The sequence below is a fragment of the Acanthaster planci genome, linkage group LG14 (assembly GCF_054643075.1).
Source record: "Acanthaster planci isolate LZ-2023a linkage group LG14, COTS_SCS, whole genome shotgun sequence".
Taxonomy (NCBI): Eukaryota; Metazoa; Echinodermata; class Asteroidea; order Valvatida; family Acanthasteridae; genus Acanthaster; species Acanthaster planci.
The window spans coordinates 3,069,721-3,091,569 of record NC_141790.1 but is presented as its reverse complement, the minus strand read 5'-3'; the positions used below and the strand labels follow the sequence as shown (position 1 = coordinate 3,091,569).

The 21,849-nt window shown below is 41.3% G+C and overlaps 1 protein-coding gene across 1 annotated transcript; it reads left to right on the top strand.

Moving 5' to 3' along the window:
- Window positions 1-16,718: 16,718 nt before the first annotated feature.
- LOC147796753 (sushi domain-containing protein 2-like) lies at window positions 16,719-19,730 on the top strand. The gene is made up of 3 exons (XM_087145973.1): window positions 16,719-16,876; window positions 17,608-18,074; window positions 18,656-19,730. Exons 2-3 carry the CDS (start codon window positions 17,611-17,613, stop codon window positions 18,666-18,668), a joined length of 477 nt encoding a protein of 158 aa, XP_087002099.1. The 5' UTR covers window positions 16,719-16,876; window positions 17,608-17,610; the 3' UTR covers window positions 18,669-19,730.
- The last annotated feature ends 2,119 nt before the right edge of the window (window positions 19,731-21,849 follow it).

The window sequence follows — 21,849 nt, the reverse complement described above, 5'->3', positions numbered from 1 at the left end:
CCACGATGCTTTCGTGAGAATCTGGATTTCCCTGACCTATTTCACGTTGAAAGATCCTACAAAAACTGGTAAACAATTGAAGCCCACCCAGAGGTCATGTGGAAACTTGAAATAGCGGATGTCTAGGAATCACTATAGGAGGAAGGGTTTAAGGTTTCAAAAAAGGTCTCTTGTAGTAGTGGGGATTAGAAAGTTCTAGCACACTCCCCTCCTCCACTCTGTTTCCTCCTCTCCGCCGGGGGTTGGTACAAACGTCGTGGGTCAAAGGTCAAGGTAAGTGAAATGGGGAAACCCCGGCACTTCTACTGCACAAACACTTTGGCTCTAAAACAAAAAGGGACTTCCCCTCGTTTTCCCAACCGCCCGGCCAGAACTTGTGACTCCTACTTAAAGGTGCACTGAACCAATTCAAGCTCCATTGAAAATAGTGTAAAATCAACCAAGTTTGGAGCCCATGGCAGGCAACTGAAGTCCCTAAGGCCTCTCAAACAAAAACCAATGTGTTGTTTGGTCCTTCAGGTTTCATTTGATTTTCAATTTTTAGTAGATTAACCAATGATTTTTTTAATTATCCGCCCAAAACAAACTCACCCCCCAAAAAGTGAATGTTGCCAAGCCTTCCCAGCGGCCATTTTTCAAATGACATCCCTCACCTTTCTCGGGCTCTTCTGACTAATTTTCAATCCCATTTTTGTCTGCTTTGCCCCCAGATGGGTGCCCCTGAATCTACAGAGATGATCCTGGGCAATATTGACACAATCCCACCATTTCTTGGCCCAAACAGACCCCTCTTTTTGAAACAATCTCTGGGGGGTACTTTTTGTGCGCCTCAGCCTGGCGGAGAATTTTCCTTGAATTGGGACACTGCACCCTTAAAGCGCGGCTCTGTTCTAAGCAAAATGCGCTATGTTCACAAGCGCCTTATATAAACGGACTATATATAAAAATAACAATATATAAAAAACATGTCATGTCAAGTCGCGGGAAAAAATGAGAAAAATTTTAAAAACCTATATATAAATAGGGACATGAGCAACTCAAAACAAAGACCACTATTATCAACCTTTAACCGATTCAAGAAAGCGTTTTTAGCAGATTTTATCAAGCAGTTTAACATTCCATTACCGGCACCCAAGCGTAAATCTCACACCAAACCTGAGCTCATTAAAGCCATCCGCACTACCTGTGCAATTGGCGTATAAAAAAGCAATCACCAACGTCCAAAACAACGACCAGCAGTGTATCAGATGGGCACTGAGAGCAGCTTTAAAATTATATTCAGGCTACGTCAAAAATCAGATAGAAACAAAACCAAATTTTAGAATAAAACAACGAGTGTACCTCGACTTACACAGAAGCAAACAACTTAAATTTTACAAACATAAGCTTTCCAACGCCCATTTCACAAATTCTATGTATCGAATCACAAAACAACTTAGCAATCAACGTATTTGGTTACGACAAAAAAGACGGTGTTTACATACTTTACAAAACTAAGCGCATGGGCAAACCGATCAATTTACTTTATTTTACCCTAGGTGAAAAGAGCCACTACTGTTGGATTAAAAACTTAGCTCGGTTGACGGGTGATATGAATAAACACGATGGTAAGAAATACTGCTGCTTTAACTGCATGTCACACTTCCAAACAGAAGAAAAGTTAAGCGGGAACAAAGAAGATTGCCAAGGGTTAGATGCGGCTTCCTGTAAAGTCAATTACCCGCCCAAGGTAAAAAATTGTACAATTTGAAAACTATAAAAACAAACAAGATGCACCTTTTGCCAAATGCGCAGATTTTGAGTCGGTTTTAATTAGAACGCCTTCCACCGACTTCGTCTAACACGGTCAAAACCCAGATCCACAAGCCTTGCGGCTATTCTTACGCAGTCGTGAGATGAGACGGTAAATGCACGAGTCAAAAGACAAACAGAGTCCAAGATGCGGCAGGTGATTTTGTCAGGAAACAGATAAGACCAACGAAACATTTGAAAATAAAAGCCTTTGATTTGATTGCGCGAGTTACAAAAAATCTACGAAAGTTGTAATCGCTGTTGGATCTGTGAAAAGCTTATTTACAAGACAAAAGAATCTCAGTGTCAGTGCCCAATTCCAAATGAACCAAAAACAAAGGACGAAAAAGCTGCTTACAGTTCTGCAAACAAAGCTGGGTTCAGAGAATTGCTCTGTACGTATGACGTGTACAAAGCCTATCAACAAATTTAGAAAGGTCAGAGATCACTGTCACTTGACGGGTAAGTACCGAGGTCCAGCGCACGCCAGTTGTAATCTCAAGTTAAGAGTCGTACCCAAACAAACGCCCATTCCGGTTATTTTACACAATTTGGAGAAATACGACGTGCATTTAATCATGCAGGGCGCTTGCGAGTTTAAGGGCCAAGAAATCAAATTAATCGCTCAAAATACTGAGAACTACATTTCGTTTTCATTTGGCAATCTTAGGTTCCTAGACTCCTTTCATTTCATGGCAGCTTCGCTAGATTGACTGGTTAAGAATTGCTCACCCAATTTTTTAACTTACTTCGGAAAAGATTCCCAGAAAACACAGATTTATTATTGGAAAAGGGCGTTTACCCTTATGAATATATCGACTCCTTTGACCGTTTTGAAGAAGGGAGCCTACCACCTAGAGACGTCTTTTTTAGTTCTCTGAAACAGACCACCGTGACCGAGAAAAAACATGCCCGTGCACAAACAGTATGGCACACGTTTAACTGTAAAAACCTAGGTGACTACCACCACCTATACGTGGAAACGGGCGTTTTGTTACAAGCGGGTGTATTTAAGAACTTCCACAAAGTCTGTAAAAAGAACTACTGCCTTGACCCGGCCAACTATTACACATCACTGGGCCTGTCGTGGGGTGCATTGTTAAAGCGCTCAGGTATAAAATTAGAACTATTGACAGACATTGATAAGCACCTTTTCTTGGGAAGGGCAAAACGAGGCGGTATCTCGAGCGTCGGTGCAAAGCGCTGTGCAAAGGTGTACTCCTGGGTGTACAACTCAAATTTTAAAGACAAAGAAAAGGCTCTTAATTCAGTTTTTGCACAGTTAGGTCTCGGCTAGTAATTAGGTATCCTCGGGTACTACCTGAAACTCTTCTTTGAAGAAACTTCTATTTGTCCCGTTTAACTGATAGTACAATGTTGAACCCGTTTTTACTTTTTTACCCCCTGCTCGCTTAAACTGACTGGTGCGCTTCTCCACTTAATAAACGTCCACTGACCAAATTGGATCGGTATCTTTTCTGGTGGTACCTCCCTCCTGTTCACCCGGGTAGTACACATACCTAACTAAAACGTCTGGGGGAAGTTCTCTTTGAGTTGTTTTAGGAGGCGCACTCGGTGCTTGTTTTTGACGGCTTCTGCGGGCTCTTTGTCGATTAAACGCGTTTTTTCTTCGCTTAACGATTTCACGACTTGAGGCAAACGCTGTACCCATTCTACTTTACGTTCGCCTACATTTAACATTTCCTGCGCGTATTGATGACCGAATAACCTTTCAGCTAAAGTACTGTTAAACCTTTCCACGATCCCCTGCTACCTATGAACACCCGACTCTCCCACTTGAACCAAAACGCCTTTCCTAACTCGCCTTTAAATTCTGACCCCGAGTCTACCATTGTACCCATGGGCCAAGTCAAGGGTAATCTTTTATAAATTTGTTTCACGGCTTCTAACGCTTGCTCGGCAATTTTACTGGTCAACGGTTATGCTTTTTTATATCGGAAACCGACGTCTAATACGGTTAAAGCGTATTTAAACGCTTTTCTTTTAACTCGAGGCAAGTACAAAATATCTAATTGATGCACTTCGGTTGGTTTGACAAACTCGGTTCGCGACATTACAGGCCTCGGCAAGTACGTAGGTGCGGGTAAATAAATTTGCCAAATGGCTTGTTTTTTTTTTGCCTGGATCGCAGGGTTGACTTGTCTGCACCAGTCTTTTCGTGTAAATGGTCGACGGCGCTTTCACCTTTCCAATAGCCTTGGGGGCTGTAAAACAACTTTAAAAATTCTTGTTCCTTTTCTTGAAAACTTGAAAAAAAAACGGTGAGCGCTTTAATGATGGTAGCGGGAGCGATAGTAAATGCTCTGGCATTTACGGGCTCAAAGTTTTTGTTTGGTAGTCTGGCAAAAAGTAAAATCGACGGGGAACGTAAACGCCACGACCTCGCGTTAGAACAACTGGCGCAAGCAAAACAAGAGTGGGAGCAAAATCGCCTACACATGTTAGACTTGCTAAACGAGCGAATGCGCCAATAGCGAGCGAGTCAACAGACATCTGTAAACATGGACGAAGCATTACGAGCTTACAGTGAATTAACGGGTAAACAGTTGCCGGCGTTGCCTCCTGAGCCAAAGTTATCCAATTACTACGTCCCTTCGGGAGATCAAAAGGTTAGAGAATTAGTATGGATTCTAGGCGGAACTGCTGTAGTTGGTTCTTTGGTTTACCGGTACAGTTAAGTTTACTTTATTTTAAAAAGAAGTTTACTTTAAAAAGAACTTAAACTCAGAAATGACTTAAGGAAAAGAACAAGAAATTAAAGATAAGTTGGCAGACTTGCAAGCTGACCTAAGCAACATCGAGCAAATGCTTGGTGACAGCGTGCTGACGTAGATCACATTGGTGACAGGGGAACAAAATCATCAGTTACAGAGACGCAGATATACTTCAAAATGTTAAGGACAATTGGCTACCAATTTCACAGATGAAAAACATGGCGTACTTTAGCCTAACACGTGAAAACGTGGCCAAGTTGCGTTTAGGTGCGGGCGACAAAAACGAAGCTGCGAACAATGGTAAAGATAAAGCAATTGCAGACGCTTTTAAAAATCGATAAGCGATTTTGTTAGACACGCCGATGTTGACGGGCCACGGACCTTTTTATCCGTCGTGGTTTAAAGAGCCTCTGGCGTATCAGTCGACTTTTAACCGACACGACAAAGTGGTTAACTCGGCAGACACAGCCGCAGAATATGCAACCTCTGATTTGACCTGAGAATGCAAAGTCGTCACAAACTGAGACCTGGCGCAGGCCCTGCGGGCCAAGCACAAAGATGCCGTCTATTACCTATTTGACAGGATTCACTCGTGGAAGAAACAAGCGGTAAACAAGTCTGATACGCTATGGAACATCAGAATCGGTCAAACGATTAAAAGTCTAAAAGGCGTCTTGATCCTCTTCAAAGATCCGGCCGTTAAAACCCCCAAGAGATTTCACAATCTGCATATAGGTAAAACGGTCGTAACGGTCGAAGGCAAGCCAAATCAACTTTATTCACAAGGGCTATTTGCATATCAACAGTGGAACAAAGTCAACAAGCATTTTGGTGACTCGGACACTGAATCGGCTCGCGCGGTAGCCAAAGACCTAAACTTAACTGGAGTAGACATGGCCGACTATTTGAAAGATAAGTATGGTTTGTGGCTTAATTTTAGGAGCTCTGATGATAACTTGGCTCACGTGTCGGGTAGACCACTCGGCGGAGGTGGCGACATATTGATACAGATGGAACGTGAAGCTGAAACTGCAGGCCCGTAGACGGTGGAAGACGGGAATTTTAAGAGCTTGGTTTATTAAATAGATTTTAAATTAAAATGAACGAGATGTATAAAAGTCCACACTGTGTGTTAAAAGTGGATAAAACTGATTAAATCGATTTTAAATTAAAATGAATCAAATGTATAAAAGTCCACACTGCGCTTTGAACGTGGGTAAAACTGGGTCGGGTAAAACAAAATGGATGCTTGATTTATTGGAAACTGAATATAGGTTCGCGTTTGAAGCAATTGTGATTATATGTCCCACGTTGTCTAAAAATAAAACTTATTTGGAGTGGCTGTGGGTCTATGCAGACGACAACGTTAATTTATGCGACTTAGATCGGGAACGACTAGAGTTAAACGAGGCAATTGAACTTTATCAAAAAGTGTTTGACGGCGTGTATACTTTGTTTATAATGCACGACTGCGCAGCTGACCAGTTCATCAAATATCGTAAAAAATCCAACGGAGGCAGTACGTGCGCTTTGAGTAAGATGGCTTTTAGCGGTAGACATTATTTACACAGCTGCTGGTTGATAACGCAAAAGTATAACTCGGTACTAAAAGACTACAGCGAGAATACGGCGTGGATTGCTTTGTTTTATTACAAGGATCGAAAAAGCTTTGACCAATTGTTACCACCCCCTCATTTCCTTCACCAGCCTCTCATTTCCTGAGTAAATGTATTTTATGCTAAAATGTGCTATGAATTATGTATTTTGCCTTATTTGAACAATGTACATCAAATTCTCTCAAAATCATATCAGAATTGAGGCCCCCCCAACTTTTTTTAGGTATACTTGTGACTTTTGGAAGATAGAGGGCGCTCTTCATCTTGTCTCATTGACATGTCATTAAAAGTCAATGAGCAAAGTTTCTGTAAAACAAAAGGTTCAGAGAAAATCTTCCTTTTTCATCTCACAGGTATGTACTTTCCATTTTCTGTTATCAAATATGGGATCTTCATATATTCAAGTTCATTTAGAGCTCATTATTTGTGTTGGGGATTGTCTGATATTTGAGGATTGAAACGGATTGAAAAGGGAGTGAAAAATGTTTCTCAGACCATGTGACAAGCACATTGTATGTATTGCACTTAGACATTGGGGACAAATAAGCACATTCCTCGAGTGACAGAAGATATTTCTTAGATTCTATAGAGATAATGTTAGTAATTTCTATTCATTTAAGACCAGTGTCCCTCTCTGATTGTGGCCAAGTAGAAATGATAAACCACGTGCAGGCCTACAAGAGGTGTGAATTGATGAACGGTTATTTAGATGGATCTTAAGGGTTGGACAGCATGATGTACATGTAAATGTGTAGTGTTTAGAGTATGGCAACAATCTGGAAATTCCAGATGAATGGACTGAATACGCACATGTACTTAGTGAGAAATGCAGAATTTGGCAGATAAGTTCAGTTGCCACATAAGAATATGATGCATGAGAATCTATGATGAACGAAGGTGCTTGTGCATTTTTAGTTTTCTTGAATTACAAGGACTGCTTGTTTTAAATGGATGTATATGTGTTCATGTACGTGTTCAAGATAATGTGTGTACCAGACACATGAGATGGAAGTTTAAGAGTTATGCATGTACATGGAAATTGAGTTAAAGTCAAAGACTCAAGTGTAGTGAGGAAATTCTTTATTCCAGTTCATAGTCATGACCAAGTAAATAATTGTGTATTGAAAGAGCAGGCATTGGATACATGTACCTATAGGTTATTCAAGGACTAAAGTACAGTACAAGTGATGCTACTGTGTTGGGTCATGAAGGACACTTGCTGCACACAAATTAATTGTACCTTTTCATGTTTTTTCAGTCATTATTAATAATCTGAATTGACATGTCATTAAAAGTCAATGAGCAAAGTTTCTGTGAAACAAAAGGACCAAAGAAAATCTTCCTTTTCATCTCACAGCTCCGAACCTGGTAACACAATGTTTAACCGAGAATGATGTAGTTCCCGATAAAGAGTGTGATCTATTGAAACAGCATTTACGCGACGTGAAGTTTAGTAAGTTGGTTTTAAACACCGAGCAGCCTGTGAATTATACACTTTGATAGCTAGTTTGAGCCAATTTTAATTTTAGTTATAATCAAAGAACAGCAATGTTGCAGTTAATTCAGGTTGTCACCGAGCTAGTTATCGCAGTTAATGTAACCTACTTCACCTACGAATATTTAAGAATGATATTAACGTTCAACAAATTTAAATCCTCTGTATTAAAATGGACCAAACAAATCACGAAACTGTCAAGAGTATCCTCACTGACTAAACCACAGAACCCAAACAAAACGTCAAAGACCGTCTCTGTTCAGTAGTGGCCTCGGGTGAAAGTAAGAAATACCTGGGCAAAGAATTTACCATCAAAGACATCGAATCATTAACCCCGGCAGAACAGGAAAAGCTTTTTAACCTGTGCGAAGTCAAATTCGGCAAAGAAATCGTTAAAACCTTAGGTCACTCGATTTGCAGTTTATACGCGCGTTTACTAGGAATAGCTACTCTGTTGAACTTTTGGGCTTCAACGTGGACTTGAAATCTGAAGAAGCGTTAAGTAAGGACTTAAACGACGACCCGATCATTAGCCAAACCATGGGACATTTTTTAAGCGAACTTTGTTTCAAGTACGGCGTGTACCTTTCACCGCTGGTAGCAACGTTAATTACGACTAAACATTTGGAGTTCGACAAAAGTCCTTTAATATTAAATCGTAGTATAAAAGAAGATGTCAACGGAAGAACAACAAACGACAACAAGTCCAGCCAAAACGCAGGTACAAACAGTGACTAAAGCTAAAACCCCAAAACGCGTAAAGCAGGGTAAAAAAATAGCCGAACATAACAAAAAGAGGAAACAACAGCCTGCTAAAATGGCGGCGTATGAACCAAGTGCAACAAGCTACGCAGACGTGCTTCATAATTTTAAAGATAACCAGTACTTGATCATGGGCGGGTTAGTTCTCGGGGAAATTTTACTAGCAAAAGAAACCCTGCCGAGTCAAAAGAACCGATTCAAACAAAACCAACGCCAAAGAAGAGCGTAGCTAGCGACCCAGAGGTTTTAGACATGGAGTGAGGTAAGTTTAAAAATACTATATAATAAAAGTAATATAACAAAAGTAATATAATAAAAATGAGTAACGCAAAATCAATTGACGCAAACGGAATCGCAAACACGATTTACCACGGTGCCGTAGTTTCTGCAGTTTCCATGGGATACACCATGTTAGGTAAAAGGCTGTTGAAAATTAAACCACCAGATTTGGATCGGTTGAGTATCGAAGACGTAGCAAAAATGACCGCGGTCGCTAGTGGTGCGTTGACTACCCAGGGGTGGCTCGTGGCGCAAGGTGTGCTGCCAGCAAGTTTGCCGACCGCTTAAAGTTTTAATCGTTTATTTTGAAGTTAAAGTAAAATGGCAGAAGGCGGATTTAATGACTTTGCAATGAATCGTTTAGATGACCAAGCTGAACCAGAAGACCCACAAGACGAAGAGGCGAGCCTACCGCAGGAAGAGACGACTTTTGTAGAAGGTCAAAGTTCAACCTTGGTAGAACCTACAGGCAATACGTTAGAAAGAGCGGGAAGAATATTTAAATTGACCCCAAAGGTAGATCCGCTTTAATATCTCTTTAAAAATGAAGGTCGAACTGACGTACCAAATTTACATGCGTACGAAAAAATTGATTATATCAATGGCGAACGTTACAACAAATCAAGCGGACCCTTCAAAGAAGTATTACTAACTAATAAAAAGCCCCAAATAAATTTGTAGCTTTATCAACGATTGGAGGTCGTGCTGGAGAAGCTCGATACAAATCTGGGGTAAATTTTATTCGAGAACTGGGCTTCACAATGTACAAGATGAAAGCTCAAGAAACAGAAAAAGAGTTAAGCAATGTGGAAAATAAATGGCCAGACAAAATAACAGACCAAACCAATCCCGACAAACTTGATCAAGCACTCGATAAAATTGAGGAAATTGCAGAAGACTACGTGCGTGACCCAAACACACGGGGTGAAAACGAAGGATATCCCATTAGAGAGCTTCTTGCGTTAGACAAAAGCTTGCAAACGATAAGAGGCCAATTACGCATTACAGAAGCTCAGATTGCAAGAGTAGAAGAGAATATTCAAATAACTAAGCATGCATTGAAAGAACCAGGTATCACACAAGAACAAAAAACCCAGAGCTTAAATTACTTAAAGATTTTTATTATGAGTTAGATGCAGTAAATAAGCAGCGAGAAATTTTAAACACGGGATTTAGAAATCAATTTCTAATGTCAAAGGAAACGATTTAAACAGCTCCAGACAAAGATTTAACTTTACGCGAAGGAATTAATATTTTATTCAGAGAACAAGACGTAATGATCGTAAGCATCTTAACGGCTTTTTCACTAGCAGTAAGTACGATCGTAAGTAGCATCGTAGCTGCTGTCAGAGCTGCCAAACCTCCTAATATTACGCCCAAGCCAGAACCGACCCCGACGCCTAAACCTCCGAGTAAAGGGGACGTAACGATTGGATAAAACATCAAATGTGGAACTTGGCGAACGTATTGAAGAAACTTGGTGTGTCTGCTCTGTGCGCTTTGCCCGGAATCGTTGGTAGCGTTTTGAGCTGGCTCTTCAACGTGGCGAGTAAAGTGGTAGGGTGGATCGCAGAGCACGTGTGGACTTTGTTTGTAGGTGTAGGTGTTTTGATTTTGACGTAAGTGCAGAGGGAAAGCATCGTAAGCATCGTAACGGCTTTTTCACTAGCAGTAAGTACGATCGTAAGTAGCATCGTAGCTGCTGTCAGAGCTGCCAAACCTCCTAATATTACACCCAAGCCAGAACCGACCCCGACGCCTAAACCTCCGAGTAAAGGGGACGTAACGTCAAATGTGGAACTTGGCGAACGTATTGAAGAAACTTGGTGTGTCTGCTCTGTGCGCTTTGCCCGGAATCGTTGGTAGCGTTTTGAGCTGGCTCTTCAACGTGGCAAGTAAAGTGGTGGGGTGGATCGCAGAGCACATGTGGACTTTGTTTGTAGGTGTAGGTGTTTTGATTTTGACGTACGTGCAGAGGGAAAGGTAAGTAGGCAAAAAATTTAACCCCTCAAATTTGAGATTTTTTTTTACGCATTGAGTTATTTCGTTTAAGTTAAAACGTTATAAAACATAAAACCGAGACCACCTACGGCAATGACTCCTCTATTTAAAGATTTTTTTTTAAAATTTTTTTCGTTGTGTTTGTCTAACGGTTTTTTCTCCTTTGGTTCCGGTTGCGTCGGTTTGGGTAAAGGTTCTGGTTGCTTTGGTTCGGGTACTTGGTCATGATCGTCTTCCACTTCAGGCTCCAAATTTAAACTCGGTATGTAACCAGTCTGCATGTTATCGGTCGCGATTTGTAATTTATTGTTGTAACCTTCAAACGCACCGATGCCTAAATCCATGTCAGAAGGCACCAGATATAACCCCGGCGCGACTACAAAGTCTAAAGGCGTTTCGGCGTATTGCAACGAATTTTGATAATTAGTAATCGACTGATCGGGATCGGGGGTTGAATTAATTAGACTCTCTACGATCATATTAAATTCTTGCTTCGCGTCTAATCCGGTCCTTTACGATTCCCACGTCTGTTAATTTAGACTTTTTAGGAATAAAATCCCACCAAGCCAGAGTGACCGCGCCCGACTGTTGTAAAAAAGATACTTTGTATGCGGTCGGGTGATCGGAATCTATCGACATGTATGTCAGACCCGCGTTTATCCCGCTTACTATGTGCATGTCGCATTTGTCATAATATTTACCCGGGACTAATTTGGTTCCTGTACTTTGCTCTATTTTCGATCCTCTTCGTTGGCCGGCGATTCCACAGAGCTTGCTGCACATTTTCTAAAGGCTGCAATTTTGTCTGTGCTTAACTCGGTGAAACCGCTTCCTTTACCCGGTGTATAAAAAGCAGCTCCCAACCTGTTTGATACCTTGTCGCGAGTTTGTTTGTTTGTAGGACTTATTTGGGTGTACGTCGTACAGTAGACAAGTGCCTGCAAATATCCGATGATCGTAATTATTGTGCAACGCGTCAAATATGTTGTTGTCCGGGTTTGGCATCATGCAGTCGTAAAATATTTTTGGGACTGTGTAATATACGTGAAAATTGAATAAGGCGACACGTATGGATCGGGGTCAAACAGTACATCAAAAACCACGATGCAAGCCGTCGTCCCGCAATAGACCGCGAAATTAAATTGATTTTGGTAAAACGAAATTGGATCGGTAATCCAGCGATTGACAGTTTTGTTCGTGGTGACTCTCGGTAATTTATATGCGTGCTTTAAATTTGGTAACTTGGCTAAAAACGAGTTGTCTTTGTTGACTAAAGTTAGCTCCCATTTATTTTATACGTCTTTATTTGTTGCACTACGCTTAAAAGGGAGGTGCCGTTGGTTGTATTTCGTGGTACGACGGAGGGGGGTCTTCGTATTTTACTGACTTGAGAAAAATTACTCGCCAAGTTTTTTCATAAGATCTTTTTTTTAAACAGCTGCTCTTTCGTTGGCTAGCGCTCTCGCTCTTTCGTTGACTTGTCGTTCAAATTCTTCTTTGCTCGTCGATTTACTTTCTTGTAGTTTGGTAGACGTACTTGATTTGATCTTTTCTTTCATTTCATTAAACTTGTTCTGCTCGGATAAAATCAGTACAATTTTCCTGCGATATGTCACCGTCTTCAATCGCGTGTGAGACGTATTCCCCGATGGTGTTCAATTTAGCGTCTGCCAACATTCGAATTTGGTCTTGTTTTTTTGTTTTGTGAGACAGCCTGCTACTGGCGTATTTCACCAAAGCGTAGGCACCAACTGCACCGATAGCAATGCCTTCTATCACTAGTCCGACGGATGCCGACACGCTGCCCAAAAGAGCGGGAATTCCGACGGCTGCCGAGGTAGCACCTAATGCTTCTACTCCGTTCTATGCGTATCGAGTGCGGTAAGTATCTGTTTAATCTTTTTGTAGGTAGTTTCGCACGCGTCACGTTCTCTTTGGATCTGGGATTTGATTTCTTCGATCTTTCTGAGCCTGTAAACTTTAGTTTCCGCTTGTCCGGCCGATTTTAAAGTCAAATCTGGCGGTTTAGCTGTCTAGGGGTATTTTGTTAAATCGGGGTAAATGTTGGTAGTAGTCATCTTTTTATTATTAACGTTTTAAAAAATGTCTAACTCGATTAAAACCCCGTCGCCCTTGTTACCTACCGATTCACCTTTAATGTTTTTTAAAGAGAAAGTCAGCTCGCCTATGTTTCTGTTTATTAACTGTTTGTGCGTTTTATATTTTGCAATTAATTAATGATTGGCATCTAAAACGCTCAACATATCCGAAGATTTACCGTTATAAAGGCTAATACCGGTATTCAACTGGGCGAAATGAATAACCACAAATTTCAAGGGGTTTAAATCATACTTGCCTTCATTAATGACGAGGGGTAAAAGTTTAACCGCTGGCAAATCTAATAAATTAGCCTGCTGTTTATTTAGCCGCAACTTGAGGCTGGGGTTCGTAATGGCCAAAGTCACCCTCTTTGACTCGGAATGAACTTTGAAAGATAAACCCGGGATCAAATTTAACAAAAAGTCAAACCAATCCACGTTATAAAACCCAGGTTCTAATGCGATGGAACCTTTTTTACCTTCGGGTAGTGCTCGAGAATCTTGACCACGAAGCCGATCAAGGATATCCTGTGAGACGAAGTATTTTTGCCACACCTTTTAGTAATTGGTTTTGGCCCCGTTTGGGAGGGGAGGTGGGTTCGGGAAGTTTGGGTGAAGTAGGTTCGGGTGAAGTAGATTCTGGTGAAGTGGGTTCTGGTGGTGGAATGGGATCGGGAAGTTCTGGAAAGGTAGGTTCTGGCTCGGGAAACGGAGGCACAATGTTATTTCTCAACCTAGAGGCGGCAATTCTTCTAGCTTTGCGTTCTTTTTCTATTTCTAGCTCCCATTCAGCCAATTTATTGCGATTAATTTGGTCCCCAAAATAGCTTCTTGCCTCCGTAATTGCTTCTATAAATCCCCTCACTATAATGTAAATACGTTTAATTTAATTCTTTCATTTTCTGCTTCAACCACATAATCTATTGTACCGGTTTCATCTGCATCTAAAAAATCTCTAATGATTCTTTCTTTAGTGTATGGTTTTCCTCTTGTCGCCAAGTCATAGTCATTATAACGGGCGGCACTACCACCCAAGCGCGTATCCCACTCAATTCCGGCGGATTTGGTGATGTTAAAAACCCAGCTTCAAACTGTATATTCTTCACCCTAATTGCCTTGGCACCTTTCGTATTATCAATTTCGTGTTTCAATTTAACAGTCTGCAGATTTTCGGTCAAGTGAAAAGTGTGAGTCTCCATTTTATTGGATGCACGTTTAAACAATGTCGATTTCGAGTAAAATCTTACCGTCTTTGATGTTGACTTCCTCTTGCCGTTCGTTTCTCAACAAAAATTCAAAACTTGTTATTCGCTTATTTACAAGTAATAAAGCCGTACGAAGGTCGTCCGTTAAAGTAATTAAAATGGTCGTTTATTTCTCGGCAGTGTATGCAAAGCTCGTCACAAGGATTTTTTTCTTTCCCTTGTAAATCACGTTTGGCACGAGCCTACCTCTCGGCAGATTTAAAAGCTTGCCAACTTTTTTACCAACTTTAATCTGAGATTTAAACCCGTTATCATTATCGTTACCAAATTTGACTTTTCGTGAACTTAAAAACTCACACCTGGAATGGCGTTTAAAATAAAATCAAACCAATCCATGTTCTAAAACCCCGGAGGAATAATTACATTTCCCTGTTCACCACCTTGTAAAAAATCCGCGACTGTTTCTCTATTGTGAAATCGATGCATCACCAGAGCGTTTGAACCAGAACCCATGACAAAAAGAGTGGGCCTGGGTTCGGTTTGAGCGGCTCTGATGGTCCTCGTTCTTTCTTCGTTGTCGTTGCCTAAAAATCCTTCTTGAGTAAATTCTAAAGCGATGCGGCGGGCTTCTTTGTAAGTATCGACTTGGCCTTGGGATAAAAATTCGAGACCCATTAACGCATACTCTTGCTCTTTGTCTCTTGCTTCGGGCGGTGTTGAACTTGATCTTAACCGTGCATGCCGATTTATTAACGTTTATATTTGATTCTCCAGGTCATTTATTTTTTGACTAATTGAGGCACTGAATTCTTCTAAAGTCCCCCCTTCATGAGCTCATATGTAACCTCTTATCACGTCGTAAAGCAAAACCACAGTTTCTGTCTTTAATTCTGAAAACGGTACGGTCACTCCAATTGATCTTACAACGTCCATGTTGATTGTTGCATCAGGTGCCAGAGGGTTAGCCGCTCGCCTTGACTTATGCCCATCAGAAGCTCTTTTTGCGGGGCTTCCTTTGATTTGAGTTTGCCTTTCAATTTCGGTGGATTTTGTAATGTTGAAGTAACCCAGGCGAAAGCTTACTTTTCTGACTTTTATTTGTTTATCGTTTTTTCAATTGTCGATTTGTTTTTCTAATTTAAACGTCTGCTCGCTTTTGGTCAAGTAAACCTCTGAGTCTCCATTTTATTAAATACGTTTTGAAAAAATCTTGTTTGGTCAATCTATATGTTTTTGGAGATCTTTTTTAGCGAGAGTTAATTTTTTTAAAGGCGTTTTTCCAGTGCTTATCCAAAACTTGAACTAAGTATTTTACAGATTCTGTAGGTTCTTTTGTCACGTCTTGATTATGTACCGCAATTAAAGCCTTCAACGGTTTACCTCTAGAGATGTTACCATCTAAAACTCGGCTTAATTTATATTCTATGGTGCCCGCTTTACCATTCTCCAATTGAACGTTAAACTCTTTTAAAGTTTTTCTCGATTTTGGTGGTGGTGGTTTTTTCCAAACGTAACGCTGATAATATTTTTGTATGAAGGAACGTATGCGTGTGAAGGAACCCACCCAAATACTAAACCACAATGTCGGCATGCATATCTGTCATCTATTTCTAATATGTAGTGCTGGCAGTGTAGTGCTGGCATGTTTTTTTCTGGTCGTGGTGGCGGGTTGGCCATTTAGGCAAAGAGCCGATTAGATGATAAATCTCTTGTTCTGTCATTGTTTTAATAATAATCTGTTCATTTCAGATAGTTCCAAACCCGTTAAAGGCGTCCATTAAAGTCGTAAATTCATTCCAATATTGCCGAGACCAGTCGCTTTGGACCCTTGATGCTTCCTCTTCTTCGTAGTACTCTTCTTCAGACTCTTCTTCACCGTTTAGATCCACCTTTGCGTTTTCGTCGATCATTAGTCCTAATTTTTCCAAACTCTTGTCTAAATCTGTTTTGGGTTTAAAGTCATCGTCTGTAATAAATGTTAGTTTTTGTTTTATAATAGCCGTCATTTCGGTTGTCAATAAATATTAAAAATTCTTGGTGTTGCAGGTCTGTACAATTTACACAACAATAGCAAGAAGAGCAATCAAAGCATTCGACACATAGTTGGCACTCGTCACAATTTTGACAGCTATCGCAAAATTGGCAATATGTGCGGTCAAAACAGTCTGTGCAATCAAAACAATAATCGACATTGAAACAATCTTCACATGAACCTTGAATGAAACTTTGAATCGTGGCAGTGTTTGCAATTAAAGCAGTCCAATAAGCTACGGCCCGCTGTAACGTCTTTGCAAAAGTGGTAATTGACGTTTCGTTCAGCCAAAACCTTTATAAATTTATTAGTAAAATAAGTTTTCTGTTTCCTATGTCTATTTTTATATTAGTTTCAAAAATATTTTTTTCATTTTGCCCCCAAAATTCAGTGTTTTCCATTTCTGTCTTTTTACAGATCTCCAAAATATTTTTTCTCAGCGCTTCAGTGCAGAGAGAAGGTAGAAGTCATGAGTTAGGCCGGGCGGTTGGGAAAGCGAGGGGAAGTCCCTGTTTTGTTTGAGAGCAGAGGTTGTTTGTGCAGTAGAAGCACGGGGATTTCCCACTTCACTTACCTTGACCTTTGACCTGCGAAGTCTGCACCAACCCCGGCGGAGAGGAGGAAAGGGAGTGGAGAAGGGGGTTGCGCTAGAACCGGCTCATACCTACTACTTTTGTAATATTAAATCACATTTACATGCCCCTCCCCCCATGCGCCCGTGACACACCTGTTGCACACGAATTCCATATTTAAACAGAGGGTTTGTCGTCCGTTAGCTTTGACTTATATAAAAGCTGGCAAAGCTGATTGATTCTCAGTCAGTCTGTCACTGCTGTGCAAGGACGAAGGACGAAACAACAGGTAAGCCCATACATCTCGCTATTCCACCAGGTATGCAGTGATAGAAATACTGAATATTCCCTTTCAGGGTTATACATCATAAGTGGTTAAGTGCTGCCATGTTTTGCGTAAAGGCAATTTTAAAACTATGGGGGCGTCTCTCTTCATCACCAGTGCAAGATGTGCATTATTCCCAGAACGTCTCCAATGTTTGTGAGAATAGATTCTTCTGTCCTCAGCTTTTAACTCTTCTCGATGTCTGTTCAGCACTTCACCTTCTTCACAGGACCAATAAGACTATTTCAGTCAGGTCATATTCAGAGACCAGACTGTTCGCTCGTCTCCCGATGCCTTTTGTAAAATTCGGGCACTCAAAAGGACAGATGCCTGTCACAGAATCTTGTCGAGGAAAATACGTCAAAATTCCTAAGCGCAGAGCTTAAGCGAGCTAAGCGAGACCTGAGGTCAGTCCTAGTCATGTACATTCAGAGCACACGTCGTGTCATGTGCACGCGGAAGTTTTGACCATAATGCATTTGTCCTTCCCCGGTGAGCGATAGGGATAACCGAGCATTGACTGTTCTCACAATTCGGATGACACTTCCAGAGCTCCGTAAAAAGAAGAGCTCTCGACGGATCCCAGGTTCTCCCCTGTCAATTTCGCCCCTGTCGTATGCAGAGCTTGAAAGAAAAGGAAAGAGGCCAACTGATAAAATATTATGAAATAATTTTATTGTTTATTTCATCCACAGAAAATGAAGAATCTGTGGCCGGTGCTTTTCTTGGCCTTTGCCCTTCTGGCCTTGGTTTCTTGCAGGTGCTCTGATTACCTTGATGAGCTACGAGATACACCATCAGGTTTGGGTCCATGCCCTTGCAATGTGACACAGGCAAGAAGGGATGAGGACCTTGAAGAGTCCGATCCAGTCGTGTCTAATATAGCTAAATACCACCCTGGCGCCGATGCCTGCTTCAGGTCTGTCAGTGCTACATCTAGCGGATCAGGCCAACAGTGCTGTTACGATGCCTCTGGGGACCTCATCACTACTCCCCCTGGAGGAGGAACCCCCGACCGTTACAGCCCGCACTATGGCTGGTTTGGCTGGTACAAGCATTTGCGATATGATGTCTGGCCTTGGGACCATTGCTGCGATGGAAAACTTGATTCAGCTAACTGCACCATATACTATCGTTACCGCCCGGTATATGGCTGCTCAGGGTGAGTCCTGACACTTGTGAAATACATGTACAAAAGACGTAAAATGTTTCCCGCGGCGTAACCAGCTTTGGGGGAAAAAAGGCCAAAGCCTATTCACGGTTCCGTTATCCTTGCTTTTATTTCCTGGTATTGTGTTCTTAGGTTTTTGGTCCTGTTATTTCGATAAATAAATGCACCGATTACTTTCGTTCATGCTCACATATGAATTATCCTTTGTGCAAAAAAAAATAAATTAAATAATATCCATCGGTGGGGGAAAGCAAGTTGCCCCCTCTCCCCGCTGGATACGCCACTGACCATTTACTCTGAAACATAGAGCAAGGACACATACTTGAAATTGTAATTTTTAGGGAACGCAACATGGGCCGTCTACCCCCCCCATTTCATAGACTCCGTATGCATTGCATTCCTACTTGTTATTGTTTTCATCGGTTAATTAATTAATTAATTAATTGACAGTATTAATTCGGGGCCATCCATTTTACTATTTTCCAGTAATGTACAAGTTATGAAACACCCAACGATTTGTTTCACGAACCATGGCCAAAGTTATAAGAACTGTGTTTGTGTTTCATTTTCAGCTATGTGGGTTAGAGTGGCCCGAGGTTGATGGAGGTTATGTCTTTTAGCTCATTGTCTACAAGATTGGAAGTTCGGAACAACCGTCTTCGTGGGGATTGGCACGGGACAGTCCTCCTCCACTACAATAGGTCTGAAGCTATTGGTCCATTATGACGACTGCGCTGCTGTTGATGCCATCCGTATCCTAGCTGAAGTCTGCTTTCTCCTGCTTCATTTTGTACATGTAACGCGTCTTATTTCACTTTCACTGTTTAAGAGTAATAAAAGCATGTGGGATTTTATCTTTGTAAGGAGGTAATTATGAAGTCTATTTTCAAACGTATCAGACAAGCTATCCATAGGCCTCATCGTTGTTTGCAATCAACCTAAATCCTTTAGTATATGAAACTGAAATTCTGTTAAATTGCTGTGTGATATATAATGGGACCATTTGGAGTTTGCATTGAGGGACTTCATTGTTGAATTTTATAAATTTTCCTGATATTAACCTCCGTTTAATTTTATCATAAGTCAATTTAATCTAGATTTAAATCTTGAATACAAGATTTTACTATCAAATAACATCTCAATTAACACTTGCTTTAATTATTCCATGGGTTACTTAACAAAAGAAAAGACAATAGCCAAACTTTTGCAGCCTTCGTTTTTATAGCGTAATGACGTCATAATGATTAATGATTTAAATGAAATGTCTCGGTAACTGAAAATCGTATTCCAAAGGGCTTTTCAAATTCATACATTGTTAATGATTTGTCTACTAAATTACTGTCAATTACTTATAGAGCTATTTTAATTTTAAAGTGTTTTGAAGTCCTTAAAAGATCTATGTAATGTTAACAATCATGTTCGAAATGCCTCTGGCGTCCGCCGTACTTTGCACGGCCTTTTGATTTAGAATGCTTTGATTTATGCTAATGCCTAATGCTAAACTGCATCTCGGCCAAAACAATCTAGTGTAACCATTGTTCGAGCATCAGACGCTTTATCGTGCTCATTATTCGTTTTGTGTGAGTGTTTTAGTTTGCTGTGAGTTCAGAAGCGGAGTTCGTGCATTAAAAGACATGATAGACGTCAGTTTATCTGTTGTGCAAAAAACAAACTGTTTTCTTTTCTGTATTTATTTACTGCACGCGTATTCTGCTACACAAGAACACGAAGTCACGTGATTACTCCTTCATAACGACATTAGCCAAATTATCGTCTATTACCCGGTTGGGTTTGGATAAATTCCAAGGGACCCGTTTTGTGTAGGGGTTGAGGAGGAGAAGAGAGGACCGGTCCACTAGGAAGATGAACTAGCTGCAGCCTTTAGCCAGCTCCGATTTGAAAAAAAAAGCAGTGGAAGATGTATGGAACAAATATCACCTAATCAAGACAGCACTGATACGACGTACCCAACTACCTACTTGTAGGCCCAGTTCTTGCGTAAATAAGATTCCCGAAAAAATGAATTCACACAGCAGCGTACACAGCTTTGGGTGTTTTTTTTTTTTGGGGGGGGGTGCAAATTCAAAATCAATTTCATTCAAAATTCCAAACTCATACAGTTTCAGGCTCATTGATTAAGATGGGGGGACATCAAATGGTGTTGTTTCTGTAGGGTTTGGTTCTATTTTGATATGGCCATTACTTACTTCACTCATGAAGCATTTTTTTTAATAATCTGTTTGAGGAGACTCCCCCACCCCCGTTTTAATACGCCACTGAATTCACTGCTGAGAGACAAGGTTGTCGATTCTTGCATTTCAAACAACCAAAACCAGAGGCTGGGGACTTGTGAGAGTCGTGGCTTCCACTTTGAAGTTTGTTGTTCACCCAAAAAATAAAAAATAAAAAAAAAATTCGGTATAGGTCATAGGGGAGGGCGGCCCTAGTGCATGGTTTTACTGTACTATTTTAGGTCGGACTTATGTTCTGGTGCAAGGCCAATGAAAAAACAAACCGTGGCTATCCGCCCTGAGCAAAAGCGCCCCTCGTCTGTTGAAAACCTAGAGCCACGTTGGTCGGGAGTGTTTAAATTTATTTTGTTGCCAGCGATGCGACCGTGACACGTGCATTTCCTACTCGTTCGCAACCCACCGAAGTTTAGTCCCGATCAAAAGCACCTCCGTAACTAAAAAAAATAACGCCCTCTATTGATCCTATGGTGTACTATTTACGACAAACATTTATCTCTCTCTCTCTCTCTCTCTTGCCTCCCTCCAGGCGACACAACCAAAGGATGCGGCGGCACGACGGCTCCCTTGCGTCGTGCCGTCGGGTCACACCGTCGCCTTCTTGCCATTACTTTTGTACACACACGACGCGTCGCGTTGTGCGTCGCGTCGTGCCGTCGCCCGTCGCGTCGTGCTGCCTTAGGTCCTTTCCATGTTGCATTTATTGCCGCCTAAACGTCGCCCCTTCCGTCACCCGTCGCGTCGTACCGTCGTGCATCGCGTCATACGTCGTGTCATGCATCGCGTCGCCTATTACGTCGACTAAGGCACGACGCAACGCACGACACGACGCACGATGCGACGCGTCGTGTGCTGTCGCCCTTTGCTTCTGGGTGTTCATAGAGGGCGCCTTTACTGTTTTCTCTCATTTCCGCCCCCGTACTTGCATAGTACGGTACAGTCCACTAATTCAAGCTCCATTGAAAACAGTGTAAAATCGGCACTGTTCAGGGCCCAATAACAAGGATGCCAACTTCCTTGAGATTGCTGAAACACAAATGAAATTATTGTCTGGTCCCCAATCTTCCGATTTCCTTTCAATTTTTTGTGGGTACCCAATTACATTTTTTAATTATTCCCACTAAACAAAATCAGCCCTCGAAAAGTGATTTTTCCGAAGTCTGATTGCAGCAATTTTTCAAGTGGCAAAACTCAACCTTCTTGGGCACTTAGGACCATTTTTTCAGCTGTAGTTTTTAGCCATTCTGCTCTCATAGGATAGCTCAAAGACCTAGGCAGTTGATCCTGGCAACGATTTACACATTTTCACCATTTCAGGGGTCAAACAATCCCCTTTTTTCAGAAAAATGCTGGGCTGCTACTTTTAATGCTAATGAGCTGAACAGAAATTCTCACTTGAATAGTTGATTGTATGCACCCAGTACACGGTATTTGCTCTTTGTACACTGCCGCCATGGGCATGCAGAGCCTTGAACTGACAGCTTTTGAAATATTGTCCAATTGTAGAGTATAGATGG

Coding starts and splice junctions, on each gene's coding strand:
- LOC147796753 (XM_087145973.1), top strand. CDS start 17,611: ATGAAGAATCTGTGGCCGGTGCTTTTCTTGGCCTTTGCCCTTCTGGCC.